Source organism: Periophthalmus magnuspinnatus, chromosome 22 (assembly GCF_009829125.3).
Source record: "Periophthalmus magnuspinnatus isolate fPerMag1 chromosome 22, fPerMag1.2.pri, whole genome shotgun sequence".
Classification (NCBI taxonomy): Eukaryota; Metazoa; Chordata; class Actinopteri; order Gobiiformes; family Gobiidae; genus Periophthalmus; species Periophthalmus magnuspinnatus.
Window position 1 is genome coordinate 18,454,073 of NC_047147.1, and position 17,122 is coordinate 18,471,194.

The window sequence follows — 17,122 nt, forward strand, 5'->3', positions numbered from 1 at the left end:
CTTCATCGTAATGTGCACAAATATGACCCAAATGTACCGTTACCTTGTTTTGTACAAAATACTTCTAACATATTTATTACAGTTTTGTCAATTATAATTTCACTCTTTAAAACTTTGGGATTTTCACAGCTCACTTGAGAGTTGATGTGTGATGAAATGAGCATTAGAAATACACATTAGAGACACTTTATGTCCAATTTTGTGATCTTTTGGACCACATGCTTAAATCCTACTTTTATGACGCTAACCCCAAAGCCAAAATGAGAGGTATTTAAATATGTAGTAGCTAGCATTTTAGTTATCGTCATGGTAACCAACCACATTATTATTCAATGTCTAATAATTTCTTCACTTACTTTTTTAAGGTGCACTTTGTAACTTTTCTTGTGAAGGGTCCGCAAATGCTGAACCTGATCATTTCTACTGGTGGCTAGACCCAAGAACTCACTATGTTGCGAAAGAAAAATCTGTGTTTTAACAATATTAATTTTATCTGTCCCCTGTTTGTATTAACCATTATTGGCCTAAAGAAGGTTGTGATGTCATCTGAAACCCCGCAACATGGACCTGAACTTACATAGCGTCACTGAGACGACCAGGTGATGCCACCAGGCCAAGTTACAGGGCTGATCTGTGGAGAGGCGAGTTCACTCATAGTAAGGATGCAAGAGTTTGTTTGGCAATAAAAACACCTGTAATTGAATAAATACAAGGTAGATATGTTTAATGCCAAACTGGGACATTTCAGGCAAAGCAAAAATATGGTGCACCCCTCTCAGAAAAGCTGCATTGTGAACTTTTAAAATGTATTATTTACATTGTAGGAATTATTTATTTTTTATCGCCTCTACTTTTTGAAGATGAAAAGACATGATTATTATTTCATTATTGTGTTTCAAGTGACATCAGCAAATATTCTAATCTGCTGTGCATTTTTTTCTGTTTTAATTTGTAGATTGGTAAATTGTGTCCCCATGGAGCTCAACAGTGACCGTCCGCCCCCACTTTTCACTTCACTTTTCTCATAGTACTCAAAAATCACATTAAAAGTTTGAACACTCAGGGCTATTCTGCTACGTGTTAACCAATGACCACAAGACCTATGACTTTATTCAAAATCTGTTTTACAACCGCATTATGGATATTAGTTACCGCGCAGCTGGTTAGCCTCTGCGATGCCTTTGAACTTTTAATAAATCTATGGGAAAATTGAATGGAAAATGCACTTCTGGAGCCAGAGCACACTAGGATGTGGGCGGGACTGCTGAGCTCCATTAGTGATTAAAACAACGGATTCCAGCCACAGTCCCACCGTCCCTGTATTGATTAGCATGTACTGCATTTATCCAATCACATCTGGTCATCTGATACCCAGCAATAAAAGCCAAACTGGACAAACGACATTGTGAATGACTAGTGACACTTACAATAGTATCCGTGTAACCCCCCTCTCCACTCTCCTCCCTTCTCCTCCTCCCCCTCCACTCGCCTCCCCTCTCCCTCTTCTCCTCTCCTCTCACCTCTTTCACTTGTGTTCTCATTTTCTGCAGTTGATCCCATTTTCTCACATCCTCCACCTTAGGGCTAACGGCCATTATGGGAATTCTATCCAGTTTTCCTGAAAGCCAAAACAAAAGAATTATAGTCAGCTGTATTTATCAAGATATTACAACAGAGGACATGGTAACCTGCAGTGTCTTCCATGGAGAATATATAATAACTTTTCTTTATTGATTTAATAGAAAATTTGTGTCAGTTGAAAATGATCAAATGTTACGAACTTACAGTAAAAGCCAATACTCATCTGAGACAAAAAGCCTATGAATTTGTACAATGTTTTTTAACTGGCACTTGATGAATGTGTTCTTGTGGGTGTTTGTATAAAATATATAACATGAATAAAATGTGAACTGAAATTAAACTGACTGTGGATGATTTCATTATTGTAACAAAATATTGAATTTCATTTCAACCTTCAAAATTAATGCAAAAATGTGTGTTATAGTGATACAATTTCAAATGTTTTAGCAAGGCATATGTTGTCATTTGGTCTGTTATTAGCCTAGTAATAAAAATTGTATTAACATTTTTTAAAACTTCCTTCGCAATTTTATCTCAATGAGTTTTTTCCTCGAGTCAAGCTAAAATGAATAAATATTTAAAGATCAGGCAGTGGACATGTTAAACACTACACAAATAAAATTAATACTTCACCAGAGGATACTTCTACTTTTAGAAAGAGAGATGTTTGTGTCGCAATGCTATTTATTTATTTTAATTGGTTGTTTTATTTTATGTTTTCCAATTTTGATAAAAGTGACTGTTAGCTTTGGGACCATAGACTGCATGTATAAATGGACATATCTCCGGCCATATCTTCCAAATAGGAAGTGAACAAGGGTGCGTTTTCAGCACCATCACCTCTGGCTCCAATTCACTTTCTATTGGAAAACTCTCGCCCCTTTCTCCGTAACTGTTGCTGTCAGGCTTATCACGTCTTAAAATGTTAATATTAACCCGCTTTACATGATCCTGGTGTTTTAATTTTGCTGTTCTGTCCGTAACTCAAGATATGAACGTTAAAAACAGACAAATCAGGCAACTTCTTTCCCCGAGGTCGCTCCCGCTAGCGTTAGACAGGTTTGATTGACAGCGTTGCAAACCACCCGCTCCATGTTAAACCAGTGGTGTGGGGGGGAAGGGGCATTACCTTCAACAGCCTTGTTCCAGAGTGGCTCTTTGGTTGCTATGATACTTGTGGTCGAAATTCCACATGTGGAATTAGCCTCCAAATTCGGCCCTATAACTGCTAACCTCGATGAGCTTCATTTGACTGGAGCTACTTAAACAATTTATCAGATACTTGAATCTTGTCACACACTGTTTTTGTACACTTTTCCCTCAAATATGACACATTCTGAACTGCATTCTCGTCTCCTCTGTATTGGCTATTTCCCAAACCAACATCTTCTACCGTTACAGGATATGTACCGTGTATATTGAACCACAACCTTACCAACTGACAAAAGCTAATATAGAAAGCCTTGCCTTCTTATTTTTCATGTTGACACTTCATATTGGCTCTACGGGAACTTTGTGGAATCAGATTACACATTTGAACAGGGAAATCTCTATAGAGCCGCTGGGAATGGCATCCTGGTTATTGTACTGTGCGGGTCAATATGACGTTGACTTTATTATGGTGATTTAAGGTAAGACAACAGATGAAAAACTAAGAATTTGAAACATTTCTATAGACCTGTAGATTCCAAACCGCTTCATTTATATAGTGCATTTTATAAACATTTTTTCTATTACTAGGTCAGTCACGATAACCAAGTTATATTGGTTAAGAAAATATAAACGATAAAGTATAATACTGAATGCCATTATGCCACTGACAGAATAAAACCTAAAGCAGGATTTCCCCCAAATAACTATTCTATATCTGCAGTATATTTAATGAACATGAGCTGCAATAAATAAATGAAGCACTTAATGAGCCGTAGAAGTTATTTATTCAACCCTCTACAGCTCAGATCTTTGGAAAAGTACCAAAAATAACAAAACATTCCTCACTATTACAAAGAAAAAGTCCCCATGATAAATATTTACCCCCAAAAATAATAGTTCCATCCATCATGTATTGAACGATAAGTCGATATAGTAATTACTGCGACAGGCCTATCTCTGACAACCTCAGATGAACAAAATGTAAACCGAAAACATTTTTAAAAGCAAACAACATATGGTTATTATAGAGTGTTGTAGAGTAAAGCAGTTCAAATGAGGCTAAAAATAGCTGTTAACATCCCAACTGTAATGTATTTTCTAGCAGTGCAGCACTACATCAAATGCAGAGCAGCGTGGGAGCTACAAGGACGTGTGGACAATAAGATAACAGCTATGTCCTGGTCATTTTGGTTAAAGCAACTTCTTATCTGTAGCCCCTCTCACCAAGGAATGTGTGACCTCCACTGAGAGGTTTATAAAACAGTCACCTTGTTCGACTTTGCCTAAAGTTTCTTAATGTGTAACGTCATGTGGACCAGAAGAAGACCCACCTCACAAACACATACACTGAGAGACACTATAAAAGCTGTCGACATGTACATCTCAGGACTCTCTTATTCCTTTCCTGTTCACTTTACCTGTGTGGAACTTATTAAAACCCTTCTGACTTTAAGTTTGAGTCTCTTGCTCCTTTTTGACGCTTACACCAGAAACAAACATTCTTACACAACAAAGCACATCTCAGGGTATGTTTTGAGGAGGAAACAACTCTCTAACATGGCTAAAAGCTCACAGGAGTTAATCTTGCGTAATATAGGACCTTTAAAATCTTCAAAATATGTATATAACAGAGTACATGACTGGAAAATTATGTTAAGTACAAAACTCAAAATTTAGACTAGTTGCCTGTATAACAAATATATGACAAAAGGTGATTCGGAGAGTGGGTGAACAACTGGAATTTTGTGACTTGTGTATAGTTTTTGACACCCACATGCTTTCATTATTGAGGAGGAATAAGTTAAGATGTGGTAACTGAAGTTGAGTTCCTGTTTGGGTGAAGGAAAGAGTTGTGGTCTCAAAAAGGAACAAAGAAACTGGTGACTGGTAGATGCTACAGAGAATAAGGAAGTACAGTAATGTATGCTGTCCACTTTTTACATTACGTATGACCTAATTCTAGTGGGAGTAGCCTAGAAGTAGTTTTAGTTTTAGAGTCTTATTTTAATTGGGTAATTGTGGAGCAGGACTGTAATGATTATAATTGTAGTATTCATCTGGACCTGCGCCTGTCACGATAACACATTTTGAAACACGCTATACTGCTACAGAGATATACTGTCATAAACAATAATATTAATGTGTTTAAAAAGTCTCTATGTACAACAGAAAAAAATCATATGACTAATCGACTGCTAAAATAATCATTAGTTGCAGCCCTGGGGTGGACTACTTGAAAACAAAAGTTATCTGTCCAGTTTAGCGTTGTCGCAATACTAAAATTTCAAACTTGATTTTGTGATTTTTCAATATAAAATTCTAGTACTTTCTTTTATATTCCCATGTGGCCTTATATCTGTGTAATCCCTCAGTCGTCCAAGAAGGTTCCATATTGGTCCATGAATACTTGTCTATGTGGTCTTATACTTGTTCTGGTACAGCTCAAAATCATTCTAAAGTTATTCGGGAAGGTTTATTTATGTCCTGTGAATGCGACTTAATGCGACTCAACTGAGTGTCTAGTTTTGATGCTAGTTTTAGTATTGATTAATATTTGATTTTTAATACTGTTGACAAGCCTATAAGAAAAGAAAAAAAATAAGAAGGCTGTTGTTCAGAAATAAGGTTAAACTGATCTTTAACCTTTATTTCCACACTGACTTGACCTTAATCTGGTTGTGTAGGTGTGGCCTCCTGGTGTTGTAGTGCATTCATTCATGCGTGCTGGTATGGTTTTCTCTCACTTTACCTGCTGGGCCTGTTCCTCTGCACGTTAAGACATCACTGACATCATTACTGCTCCAGACGGCCTTAGCAACAAGTCTCCAAGTGGCCGGTTCCCACGCCTCATGGACCTAAAAGAACAAAAACATTATATTATATTTTTATAATTTACAGTTCAAACACACAAGACTGAGTTGCATCAGAACAAGCATAAGACCACATAGTATACGTCCATGAATCACTATAGAACCTACGTCTGAGGGATTACACAGATATAAGGCCACATGTATATAAAAAAGTACCATGATTTAATGTTGAAAATCACATTCTATTCTCTAAATAATGTGTTTTTGAGCATCATTGTAGTATTGAATCAGTACTGAACATTGAGTGTATTCCTTAGTATCAAAATTGAGTCTGAAATTTTAATACAGTGACAATACTAAAGACGACATGGCACAATGCAACGGAATAAGTTTGTAAAGACGGGGCACAAAACCATTGGAACTATTATTACTGATTTGCATACTGATGAAAAGACTTAAATCAGTATTCAAATGGATGTGTTGTTAAAAGTACTTAAATAACTGGGCTATTAGGAATTGATTTTGGAGGTAACATAGGCAACAAGTTTATAGAAATAAACTGCTGATTCTATAGGCTACTCAAGTGTATTAATTTAAATTCACTAGGCTATTTAACTTTTCTGGAGAAGGCCCAACCACGTGCTTGTCTCCATGGAGATGTTATTGCACTGCCTGGAATATTCCACAGTACAGCATTAATCTTATCTACCTTCACAGAGACAAGCAGATTATGCCACCAGGCCAAGTTTGCATAACCTAGTTTTTAACTAGGCTAGGCAAGATTATTTACTACCATGACGTGGGACTGTAAAGGTTATTTTGTGCTTTTAATGCCAAAGCTTTTATTTTACACTGAATAAATTTTTTGGATTTTTTCATTTAAATGTATTTTAACAAACACATTTTTAAAGTAAACTAAACAAAACCTATTTCAAATGCAAAAAAAGAAAAAGAGTTTTGGTATAATAAAACAATATAAAAACAAAATAATTTCCATATGGGTAATTTGGCTAATGTGCTAAGTTAACCCACTGCACGTGTTTAAAACATTGCACGTGCCTGCTATCCTGATTACACCTGTTCTATAACGCAGTTATGAAGAACATAACAAAATACGACGTGTATAATTCAAGTTGTGTGCTGCAGATATTTCAGCAGTGTAACAATGACTTGAGGAGGATAAAAGACAAGGCGCTGTGTGCAGTGGGTGTGCCTCTGTTCCCGTATAAAGCCTGCCCAACCTGTGTGTATGCCGACAGTCCAATACACCTGACCGGACTGGTGACTGTTAGCTGTTAGCGGCTAATGCCCTCACAAGGCTGTGAAACCTAGCATAGCAAATCTGTTTTCACAACCTTTAAACAGAGTGGGATTTACCTGTGAGCCTTCGCATTGGACTTTAGACTTGTTTATAAGACTGTTTTATGATATTTATGACCCTTTGATGCCTGGTTTGATTTGATGACAGAGTGAGACGTCAAAGCGGTTGTCTGACCTATCTCTGCAGAGCAAAGGTGAGAGGTCACTCAGAAAAGCTAATACTTTACAATGTATTTTTACAGTTTTAATTTGCCACAATTGCTTTAAAAGCCAAATGATCGTTTTTGTTGTTTGGGTCCACCCTGTCTATAGTGTAGCGTATTTGAATTGGATAGATGCCGCCAAAAGTCTCTTGTTTTCTATACTTTAAACTAAAATTACAATTATGCTAGCTAACACGTGTAAAAATGTAGTTTATTCTAGCAGAGTAAACCTATCATTCAAACTATATTTTTATACTTAAGTTATCCAGAAATCTAACCACATTAGGCCAAAATTCATTTATCCTTAAACACACAATTAAATAAACTCAGTAAAAAGGGTGGTAGTAGTTTAAGCACTAACCTGAGGCCGGTAGCTTTTTAAGTATTTAATATTTTGTTGATTGTAGCCAGGTTGTGAAATAGAATCTGACTTTCTTATACTAAATAAAGGTGTAAGTAAAATTAAAAAAAATTAAAAAATGAATTAATAAAAACCTGATGACATATAATGTAACCACAATGTATAAATTGTAGATGCAATAACTGTATGGTTTGAAGCTATTTCTAAACAAACACATTATGGCTGTTGTCATTTATTTGATTAATCGTTCAATGGAGTCTTAGACAACCAAAATTTGTATTAATCATTTTATTTAGATGATAATCCTTTAAATGTGACAATAGCAGAAAGGAGAAGTTAAAGAGTGAGTGATTTAGCTGAAAATTTGGTATTTTTTGGTATACTGTATATGTTAAAAGGCAGATTCAATTCAAGTTTAATCTTTATTAAAATGGTCTACATTGTTTCCTAGTATGCATGAACTCCCATGCAGGTGTAGTCTTGTGAGTGCAGTTTAGGTCAGATACATAGAGATAGGTAATAGTATAGAGAGCTTTTGCCACACCCCCTTTTTAGTCAACCAGTCTATTTGCAGGACGTAGAACCAAGAATTTCTTTAGTCGACTACAGCAATAGAACACAGTTAGAGTAGTTTGAAAATGCTTTGCTCATACTTTATTCTTCTCACAGATTTTGGCCCCTCTTTTCTCCTCCCTGCCGGTCTGTTTTAAAGCTGGGAGCACCATGATGCAAGAGGTGTCTGCCATTATCTCCAATGATGCTCTGGTGGCCGAGGAGCTGAGCGAGGAGGAGATCCTGGCCTGTCTGGCGGCCGACTCTGGACCCTTCTTCACTGTAAGAATCTTTAAAAACACCACATGTAATTCAGAAGATTTAGAAGATTTGATCCCAGCTTTGACCAATGCATGCTGTGGTTGTGTACTTGGGCAAGATACTCCATTCGCCTTGCCTCTAGTGCCTATGTACACTGCTGCACATACTCAGGGAGCCCTCCAATCCTTCGCCTGCCTTCACCACACAGCTGTTAACATAAAAATAATGTCCACAAACGTAACTCAAGTTGACAAGCGTGAAATTTATCGCACAATTCGAGATAGCACAAAACGCATTCAAATAGCTCTTAATGGCATTTGAGACAGGGAAATAATTCTTTGCGCTGACTTCTTAACGTTCTCTCATTCACCATTGTGATCACGCTAATCTAGTCTTCCGTATCTGATCTGTTCAGGGTTGGATTGGGGAGTTGTCACTTCAGTTTGTATTGCATAGACTTGTGGTATTAATCAGTCCTGGCATATGCCCACAGGTGCCCACCAAGAAAGCCAAGCTGAGGGAGAGCCGGCTGCAGATCATGGACAGTGATGACGAGGAGGACTCCCTGGACAAATATCTGGTGAGGAAATAGTAGTGGAATAGAGCAAAAATAAAAAATAAAATAAAAATTCAAAATCACAAAATATAAATATTCTTTTTCTCTTTTTAAAATCATAAGTTTACCAGATTTTAGAACAGGGCAAATGTATGTTTTTGTTTTGTTTTTAAGATCCTGTCACGCTGGATACAAGATAATGTTTCGTGACATAAAACATAATACGTTTGTAATACCTTCAAAACAATACTTCAGGTGTAATGTGTTATTTTTGTAGAATTGAGATACAAATTCTAGTAAAAATCACTTTTATAATAACAATTATAATAGCCTTAATAAAGCATGAACCAACACTTAATTCATAATGAATAAACAATTTATTAAGAAGGATTTAGGCTGATTTACTAACTACCTACTTAATGCCCTAACTCTAACTCCCAATCCTTTAATTGAGTACTTATAAGCCTGAATACTTAATAAAGTGTTTGTTCATTATAGTAAATGATAAATGGTCACATTTTTATATAGCACTTTTCCACCTTCAAGGCACTCAAAGCAAGAACCACTCACCCATTCACACACACACTCATACACCAGTGTACGCAGACACTGGGGTTAAGATGGGTTAAGTGTCTTGCCCAAGGACACAACGATAGCATTCATTTGTGGGAGATGGAATCAGACCACCAACCTTCAGATCAGTGGATAAGTGCTCTACCATCTGAGCTACTCTGAATTAAGTCTTTGTTCATGCTTTATTAAGGCTATTAAAATTGTACATTGTTGTAATTATTATAAAGTGGCACCAAAAATCACATATGACACAGGATATACAATCAGATGATAAATGCTATCCTAATAATTGCTTGTAATATTTCTAACAAAATATCATGTAGCAGCAATAGTTTCCTCTACTGTTATACAACAGGTAATCTGTCATTTGATGTGCTGGAATAATTAAGATCAATGGCCCGAGATCTGTCAGATCAATTTGTTCCTTCATCAAAAACAGGCCTGAAGAGGTTTCATGTGTCATCCATGTATGTTTCAGTAATTCGTCAATCTCTCACCCTATTTGAACTGTCCTTATTCTGCCCAATGTTCAGCCCAAGGCTTACATGTTTTATTGTCTTTCAGGAGCATGGAGTCAACCACGCTCCTGCATGACAATAAAACATGTTAATAAAACGTTTTTTGGCTAATATAGCATTGTCAAAACAATAGAAGATAATATGGTGATCTAAATATGTTATATGCTTGCAGTTAATACCCCATAGAAGTGCAAATACCCCTCTTCAAAATATGACTAGAGGAAGTAAAGTTCTATTATCTATGTAGCTAGTAGTAATAGACAAGTGAAGAGTGCACAGTTATGACAATAGATTAGGAACAAAAACATGTGTCCTATAAAACACTGAAGTAACTAAAAACCTGCACCAGATAGACTCAGATTCCTGCTGTACTTAGTGCTTTGGAGTATCATCTGTTTCTGTGTCTCATGTTTTACAGCTTTAACTGTACCTCTCTTCACTTTATTTGTTTTCATTGAAGCCCTGGGTGAGTTGTTTTATTGTTTGTTTATCAGAAGGAGAACCAGCGCCTCCAGGAGGCCAGTCTGCGTCTGGAACAGGAGAACGATAACCTGGCCCACAGGCTCATCTCCAGTAAGGTGGCCCTGAGGAGTGCTCTGGACCAGGTACCTCCTATTATGGAATAGAGCCCACACAAGAGCTGGACTCAGCAGATAACAACAGATAACAGCAGGCTAAAGGAGCCAGGGGGGGCTAGAGGGTTTATACAAGAGTCAAACACACAAGAGGTTTTAGTTAATTCTGCAAGTTGGGACGGAAGTAATGTAAACTTACAATTTATTGTCATATATATAGCTGTAGCTGCTATATATTTTTAGCTGTTTCACAATGGGTTGGGACCTTTGTATTGTAAATGAAAAATTGCAATATTTTGATTTCATTATAGTTATCATTTTTATGAGCTAAGGTTAGACATATGTGGTGAAGTGACCTAAGTGTCCATTGGCTAACCAGAGGGTTGGAGGTTCTAACCTTGCTCAAATATACATTTTGTGTAAAATGTAAAACCTGATTTTGATACGGGTAAAAAGTCCCCTACTCAATACCAATTTTGATACCATGACAATAAACAACATAACAAACTAAATAATAGTAGAATGTTATCGTCAACACAAAACAATAGTACTTTCTTTAATAATATCATATATGGTAAATAAATGGTCATGTTTATATAGCACTTACAGCACTTACAACACTCAAAGCTCTTTACATCAAGGAACCACCCACCCACAGTCATTCCCGATCCAGTTTTGTCTTATTTGGGTGATTTTTCTGTCAGTAGTTGCTCAAATGAGTATATAGTTTTTGATACAAATTTTAGTATTGATTCGTATCTGGGTAACCATTGCGACACGGTGGCTAGCACTCACGCTTTACAGCAAGAAGGTGCTGGGTCGAGTGCTTGGGCCTTTCTGTGTGGAGTTTGCATATTTTCCCAAGTCTGGGATTCCTCTGGGTGCTCCAGTTTTCCTGTCAATCCAAAACATGCACCATTAGGCTACAGGCTACAGTCCTTCAGCTAAGGTAATCCTGACTAAAACTAGCAACAAGCTCATAGAGATGGGTCTCCGAGCATGAGGCTGCATACCCACTGGTCCTGAGGAGCTGCTCCAGCAGCATTGAAGAATGGGTCAAATGCAGGGGAAAAATGTTCCTACAGGGACAATAAAGTGTACCTTAACCTTAACCTTAATTTTTGACAAAACTTAAGTACAGTATGGATGTTCACAGTACACTTGTCCAGGTTTAGTTCTAGTTTAAACCTGGTTTAATTCAGACCTATAGAGTTGGTTTGTTCTAGACCTGGTGTTGTCCAGGCTTAGTTCTGGGTTTTTATATGTGTCGTGGGGGTGTGTGGGGGTGTGTGTATGTGTGGGGGTGTGTGTGGGTGTGGGGGTGTGTGTGTATGTGTGTATATAAAGTACAGCTAAATACTAGGCTGTGAGCTAGCAAATCATACTCATTATAAAGACATTCCCATCTACCCTTTACCAAACGATATCTGCTGTAATTCTGACCAATCAGAATCCAGCACATTCACTTGCTACCTGCCACCCTCGTCACACACTCCCCTTTAAATGTCAAATGCAAAATCATCTCTGGATTATTCAGAGTAAATATTGGGATCGTAAATGCCATCTGGTTGTGTCAGTATTCACAACACACTCTCATCCATCAGGCAGGCTTTGATAGCTCCTGTTGCAAAGAAATTAATCCACAGGGTTCAGAATGATGAAATTAGCACAGCAATTAACAACTTAAAAGAAAATATTTTATCTTTTGAATGTGAAAAAGTCTTCAAAACAGCACACACACAGATTTCAACCATCAGAGACCCTGGCAGGTAGTGATGTCAGCAGTGCAATGATGTATGTACTGAAAAAAAAAACATAAATATGGGAAAATGAAATGCAGAAGATGGTGAAGAGGAGGAGATCGTGAAGCTGAGAAGGCTGAGGGTTCTGCTGCTGTGGTATATTCATAGCATTGGCAAGCAAGTGAAGAGGTTGCAGGTTATGATAAAACGCTCAACATCTGTATTTGATATAAACATGTCATATCTGGGGCATATATTGTTAAAAGTCACACTTTTACATACAGCTCCTTTAAAGCCCATATTACTGAAGATTTCTGGAATAGTTATAAATAGAAAGATAGACAAAATGTTGGAGTGAGGACTAAATATATTTTTAACAACATAACTTACCAAAGATTTGCATTATCAGGCAGAAGACAAAGTAGATGTGCTCTCCAAAGACCTTGTATTTACACAACACGAACTGCAGGTCACACAGGACCAGATGAGGAGCAAAGAGGAGGAAGCAACCATGGTAAGACGTATACAAATATACATATACTAGGCTAAACTACTTAAAGGTTCGTTATGTAACTTTTCTGGGGGAGGGTCAGCCACCTGCTTGTCTCCATGGAGGTGTTGTTGCTGTGTCTTGAATGTCCCCCAGTATGGCATTATTCTCCAGGGAAACAAATAGGTGATGTTTCTTGACTAAGTTACAACTCAGATCTCTGGAGAGGCATTTCTGCTCAAAAACTACATTTTTTTCACTGTATTTTCTTGGAAACAAAAACATCTATCACTGTAATTAAATAAACACAAGTTCTAAAGCGCAACATTCCAGGCATCGCAACTGCATCTCCATGGAGACAAGCAACCCCATCACCGTGACCACAAAAGTTACACAGTCCACCTTTAAATTGTTTTATTTTCTGCAGTTAAAAGATGTATTCAGAAAAGAGCTGGAGAAGGCTGACCAGAACATCCAGAGGTCTTCAGGCATCATTGCAGACTATAAGCAGGTACTAGACTAGGACTGGACTGGACCATTGGTCACTACTGTTGGGTTGTGCTGTATGTTTGAATAATAGGTCATTTTGTTTTCTCTGTCTCTTCAGATCTGTTCTCAGCTAACGGAGCGCCTAGAGAGGCAGCAGGCAGCACACAGGCAGGAGATAGACTCAATCAAGGTAAGAATGGGAACTGACAATGGGGTTTTTGGAGGTGAGACTTTATTCTGAATCATAATTTCATGGAGAGTCTAACATGTTTGGTCATGTGGTTAGAAAGTACAGTAGATTCATTTACATGGACTTTGGTTTTAGTTTTCAAACTAATGTCATTTTGAAAAATATCCCAATGAAAACTGATTTTATATGATACATTTTGTAACTTTTAAAATGGCTTCTAATATTTGGCACGTCATAATAGTCATAATGACAAATAATGAAACTATCAGCAGTAGTTGTACAGATAATACTCACCTTCTTTCAGTAAAACCATGTGGTTGGAGCAGGATTCAGACTTTGGAAGACACTGGACTATTTTTGTTTTAAATGTTTTGCCTTTTTTCTGTTAAGATAATTATTTTTAGAAGCATTTTATTTGTTTATAATGAGAATGAGACTAAATCAAATGAGGGTTTACCAAAAAAACTGAAATTTGTCTTTGTGTCATCCTGTTACAGAACACTTCTGGCATTTCTACTATAAGTATACTATTGTGTACAAATTCTGGCTTAATGTGGGACTAAACACAGAAACTCCTTCGACAACCACATTTCAAATAGAGCTACTAACTTGGGAAATACCTGTAGGACTAAAGAAAAGAGTGAGGGGGGAAGAGGGGTGGGGCTTTGACGTATGAGGAACAGTGTGATTGGGTATTCACAGTATCCACACTTCACACTCCGCCCTTGCAGCCAAGTGTTTGTAATCAACCTGGCTTTACTCAGTTTTTCGTGATGTCACCAACTGCATGAAATTGCAGGTCACTGAAGGCAGCATACATTCACTTTTTGACCAGAAAGCTGCAAAAATTGCCGAAAAGGACTAGGAACAGTAGATAATGCTATTACAACACCATAGACACAGTTTAGTACCAAATAAAGAGTTGGTTTAGTGTTTAGTTCCACTTTAAGTACCATTATAACTTCTATCTAAATGAGTCCACACCAGTTAGTCACAGTCCCCTCTCTCTTCTCAGAGTGCAGTGAAGAGTTGCAGCAGCTGCTCACATGCGCTGGACACACTGGAGACCCCTGGTGGACACGAGGAGGAGGAGGCCATGTCCACCAGCACAGGGACATGTCCTCAGGCTCCACAGGACAGCAGTAGAGACGGCAAAGAAAAGGAGTCCTTCAAAGACCAGATCCGAGAACTGGAGCAGGAGCTGGCCCGCACCAAGCTGCAGATGGTGGAGGCCAAGTGTAAGATACAGGTACAAAAAGACAGTTAAAACGCATATGGTTTTCAAATTATGACTTGGTTTGGAGGCGTAGTACCTGCGGCACCTGTTTGGATGTATCAGTGATCATACAGGTCATTCTCAGAGGTGGGAAGAGTTATAAAGTAGTAAAGTCAAGTAGTAAATTGAGTAGGTAAGTCTTTGGAAAGCCAGTACTCAAAAAAGACTTGTAAGAGGATTGTAAGAAGAACTTTACTATACGATAGGCCTAGAGTTTAGGTAAACAATTTAAATATTGTGAACATCTTGAATCAAATATGTTAAATTTTATACACTTAATCTCGAATTTTGTCTGATATACATCATCTCTAACATTTGTGTCTGAGGAAGTAAACCTAAAGTGAAAGTTAATCTGAAGTGAAACTAAATGAGCTGGACTTCTTTTTATTCTAACACAGCTCAAAAGAAACCAGCTGTTCAGTATTTTGGGTATTTCCCAGAATGTTACTGTGACTGTCATGTGCCAAATACTGTTACTCTGTGGTTATAGGTTGAAATTAGTGTTAAAACTTTTAATAGTTTTGTCTAGTTTAAAATAATATACAGTAGCTTATAGTTAAAGGGCCCATATTACACTATTTTCTGATCTGTTGAAATCTTCTTTCCTCATCATAAACAGACCTGGAGTTGGTTTTGTTTCAGTCACACAATCCTTCATACTTAGACTGAGTTCTTCTCTCAAACAGAAAACACTGTTCCACAATCTCTACTGAACTAAAGGTAAAAAGAGCTGTTAACTGAAAACCGCCAGTACATGACATCACAAGGTGGAACAGAACATTTTGAGCTTTGGAGATGTAGACAGACTAATCATAAAAGGTTACTCAAACATGTGTGAATGAAACAAAACACAACTACGGGTATGTTTTTGATGAGGTAACGGCTTTATAACATGGCTTAAAACTCACGAGAATCACTTTTGCGTAATATAGGACTTTTAATATCTCTGTGATGACTTGACTTATTTACATGTCTTTAAAGGCAATCCATGCAATCCCAAAGATGTGATTGCTGTCAGGTGAAAGGACTAATAAGACTAATATGACAAGTTTGTGAAGCCGATCCTCAACAAATAATGATAAGGTTCAACATTTGTGGATTATAAGTTTTGGATATTTTTTTCAAAAACAGTGAATGTCCCATAGAGTAATACAGACCCCTGCCTCCATCTGAGATTATGATTATATATTGTAGAAAATGAAATTTGATGATTAGACTGTAAAATGTTCTGAATAGATTGACCCCCAAACATAAAGCGACTGTATGTAGCCTGCACTCATACAGTTTTACAAAAAGGTACTAAAATCACAACTGACCCCGAGTTGCCAGAGCCTTAACTCGCCGATACAGGACACATACAAGTTTTTCTCATTCTCAGTGTATGGAACTTGATGTGAGGCTTTGTTTCATATGGATAGGCAGTAATTACTGACTTATTAATCATAAACCAGGTCAACAATCTGCAGTCTGAGAGTTAAACAGCAAATTGCTCTTTCCTTCAGCTCCATTTTAAACTATAGGGATTCTATACAAATACTTTAAGATAGAAACTGCTTCACCCAAAGGACGAAACCTGAGCAACAAACAAAGCAATGTGGTCTACTCCATTCAGTGTAGTGAAGAGCGCAGTGAGTGTTATATTGGAGAAACGAAGCAGCCACTCCATAAGGGAATGTACCAATGCAAGAGCAGCTCAGGACCCCAGTCTGCAGTACATGTCGATCTCAAAGCCACTAACTGTTCCTTTGAAGATAGTGAAGTATAGATCTTCGCCAAAGAAAAGATATGTGAGCACAACAGCATTGCCTTGTATTTTTCTATCTTTCTCAGGAGTTGGAGCACGAAACCAACCTTCTAAACACCAGCCTGCAGGAAGCCCGCAACAACTGGCTGAGTAAGGCCTTCACGTCCCTGCGCTCCTCCTCGTCCTCCAGCACGCTCCTGCACCTCCACATGGGGGCGCTGCACACAGGGAGCACACAGGACGGGGGCAGTACGGAGCCCAAAGAGACACAGCACCCCTTCAGCAGGGCCGGTCTGAAAGCCCCAGTGTGGAACATAAGGAAGATCTCATGGCCCCATCAAAAAGAACTCCAACACAACCAGTGACCTTTGACCTCATAACCCCGGGCTGGTCCTGGGATCACGCAGGCATGGACAAATATGTGTAAATACGTGTCAGAGTATCGACAAGCTTAAATCATGGGGTTACAAATAGTTTAACCTGTTATAGGGCCAAGTGAAAGAAGCTATGTAAATAACCTGGCATTTATAAAACTTGTTGAATGTTTGAAGGTTCCATAGTACTGGCATGCATATGGGTTGTTAAATAAATAAAGCAGCTTTTGTAGTTATTCAAAAGTATCATTTTATTTCAGTTAAATGTACTTTAAACTGGGCAAAATTCCCCAAAAATATACAAAAGCAAAACAATAGACTACAATCCCACAAACCTGATGCGATGTGCAGTAGT

The 17,122-nt window shown here is 37.8% G+C and overlaps 2 protein-coding genes across 2 annotated transcripts in view; one reads left to right on the top strand and one right to left on the bottom strand.

Moving 5' to 3' along the window:
* The window catches only part of crlf1a (cytokine receptor-like factor 1a), a 227,773-nt gene that overhangs the window by 172,026 nt on the left and 38,625 nt on the right, over nt 1-17,122 (bottom strand). The gene's annotated exons all lie outside the window — the stretch shown is intronic.
* On the top strand, nt 6,817-17,006 carry LOC117390102 (rab GTPase-activating protein 1-like). The gene is made up of 9 exons (XM_033987752.2): nt 6,817-7,057; nt 8,097-8,261; nt 8,734-8,820; nt 10,382-10,492; nt 12,614-12,718; nt 13,122-13,205; nt 13,302-13,373; nt 14,389-14,622; nt 16,480-17,006. The coding sequence occupies exons 2-9, from the start codon at nt 8,151-8,153 to the stop codon at nt 16,756-16,758; spliced, it is 1,083 nt and encodes a 360-aa protein (XP_033843643.1). The 5' UTR covers nt 6,817-7,057; nt 8,097-8,150; the 3' UTR covers nt 16,759-17,006.

Bases quoted from the DNA above. Each gene is read 5' to 3' on its own strand.
- LOC117390102 (XM_033987752.2), top strand. From the start codon at position 8,151: ATGATGCAAGAGGTGTCTGCCATTATCTCCAATGATGCTCTGGTGGCC. The intron at 8,262-8,733 runs GTAAGAATCTTT...ATATGCCCACAG, and splicing joins ACTCTGGACCCTTCTTCACT to GTGCCCACCAAGAAAGCCAA. The intron at 13,374-14,388 runs GTAAGAATGGGA...CTCTCTTCTCAG, and splicing joins AGGAGATAGACTCAATCAAG to AGTGCAGTGAAGAGTTGCAG.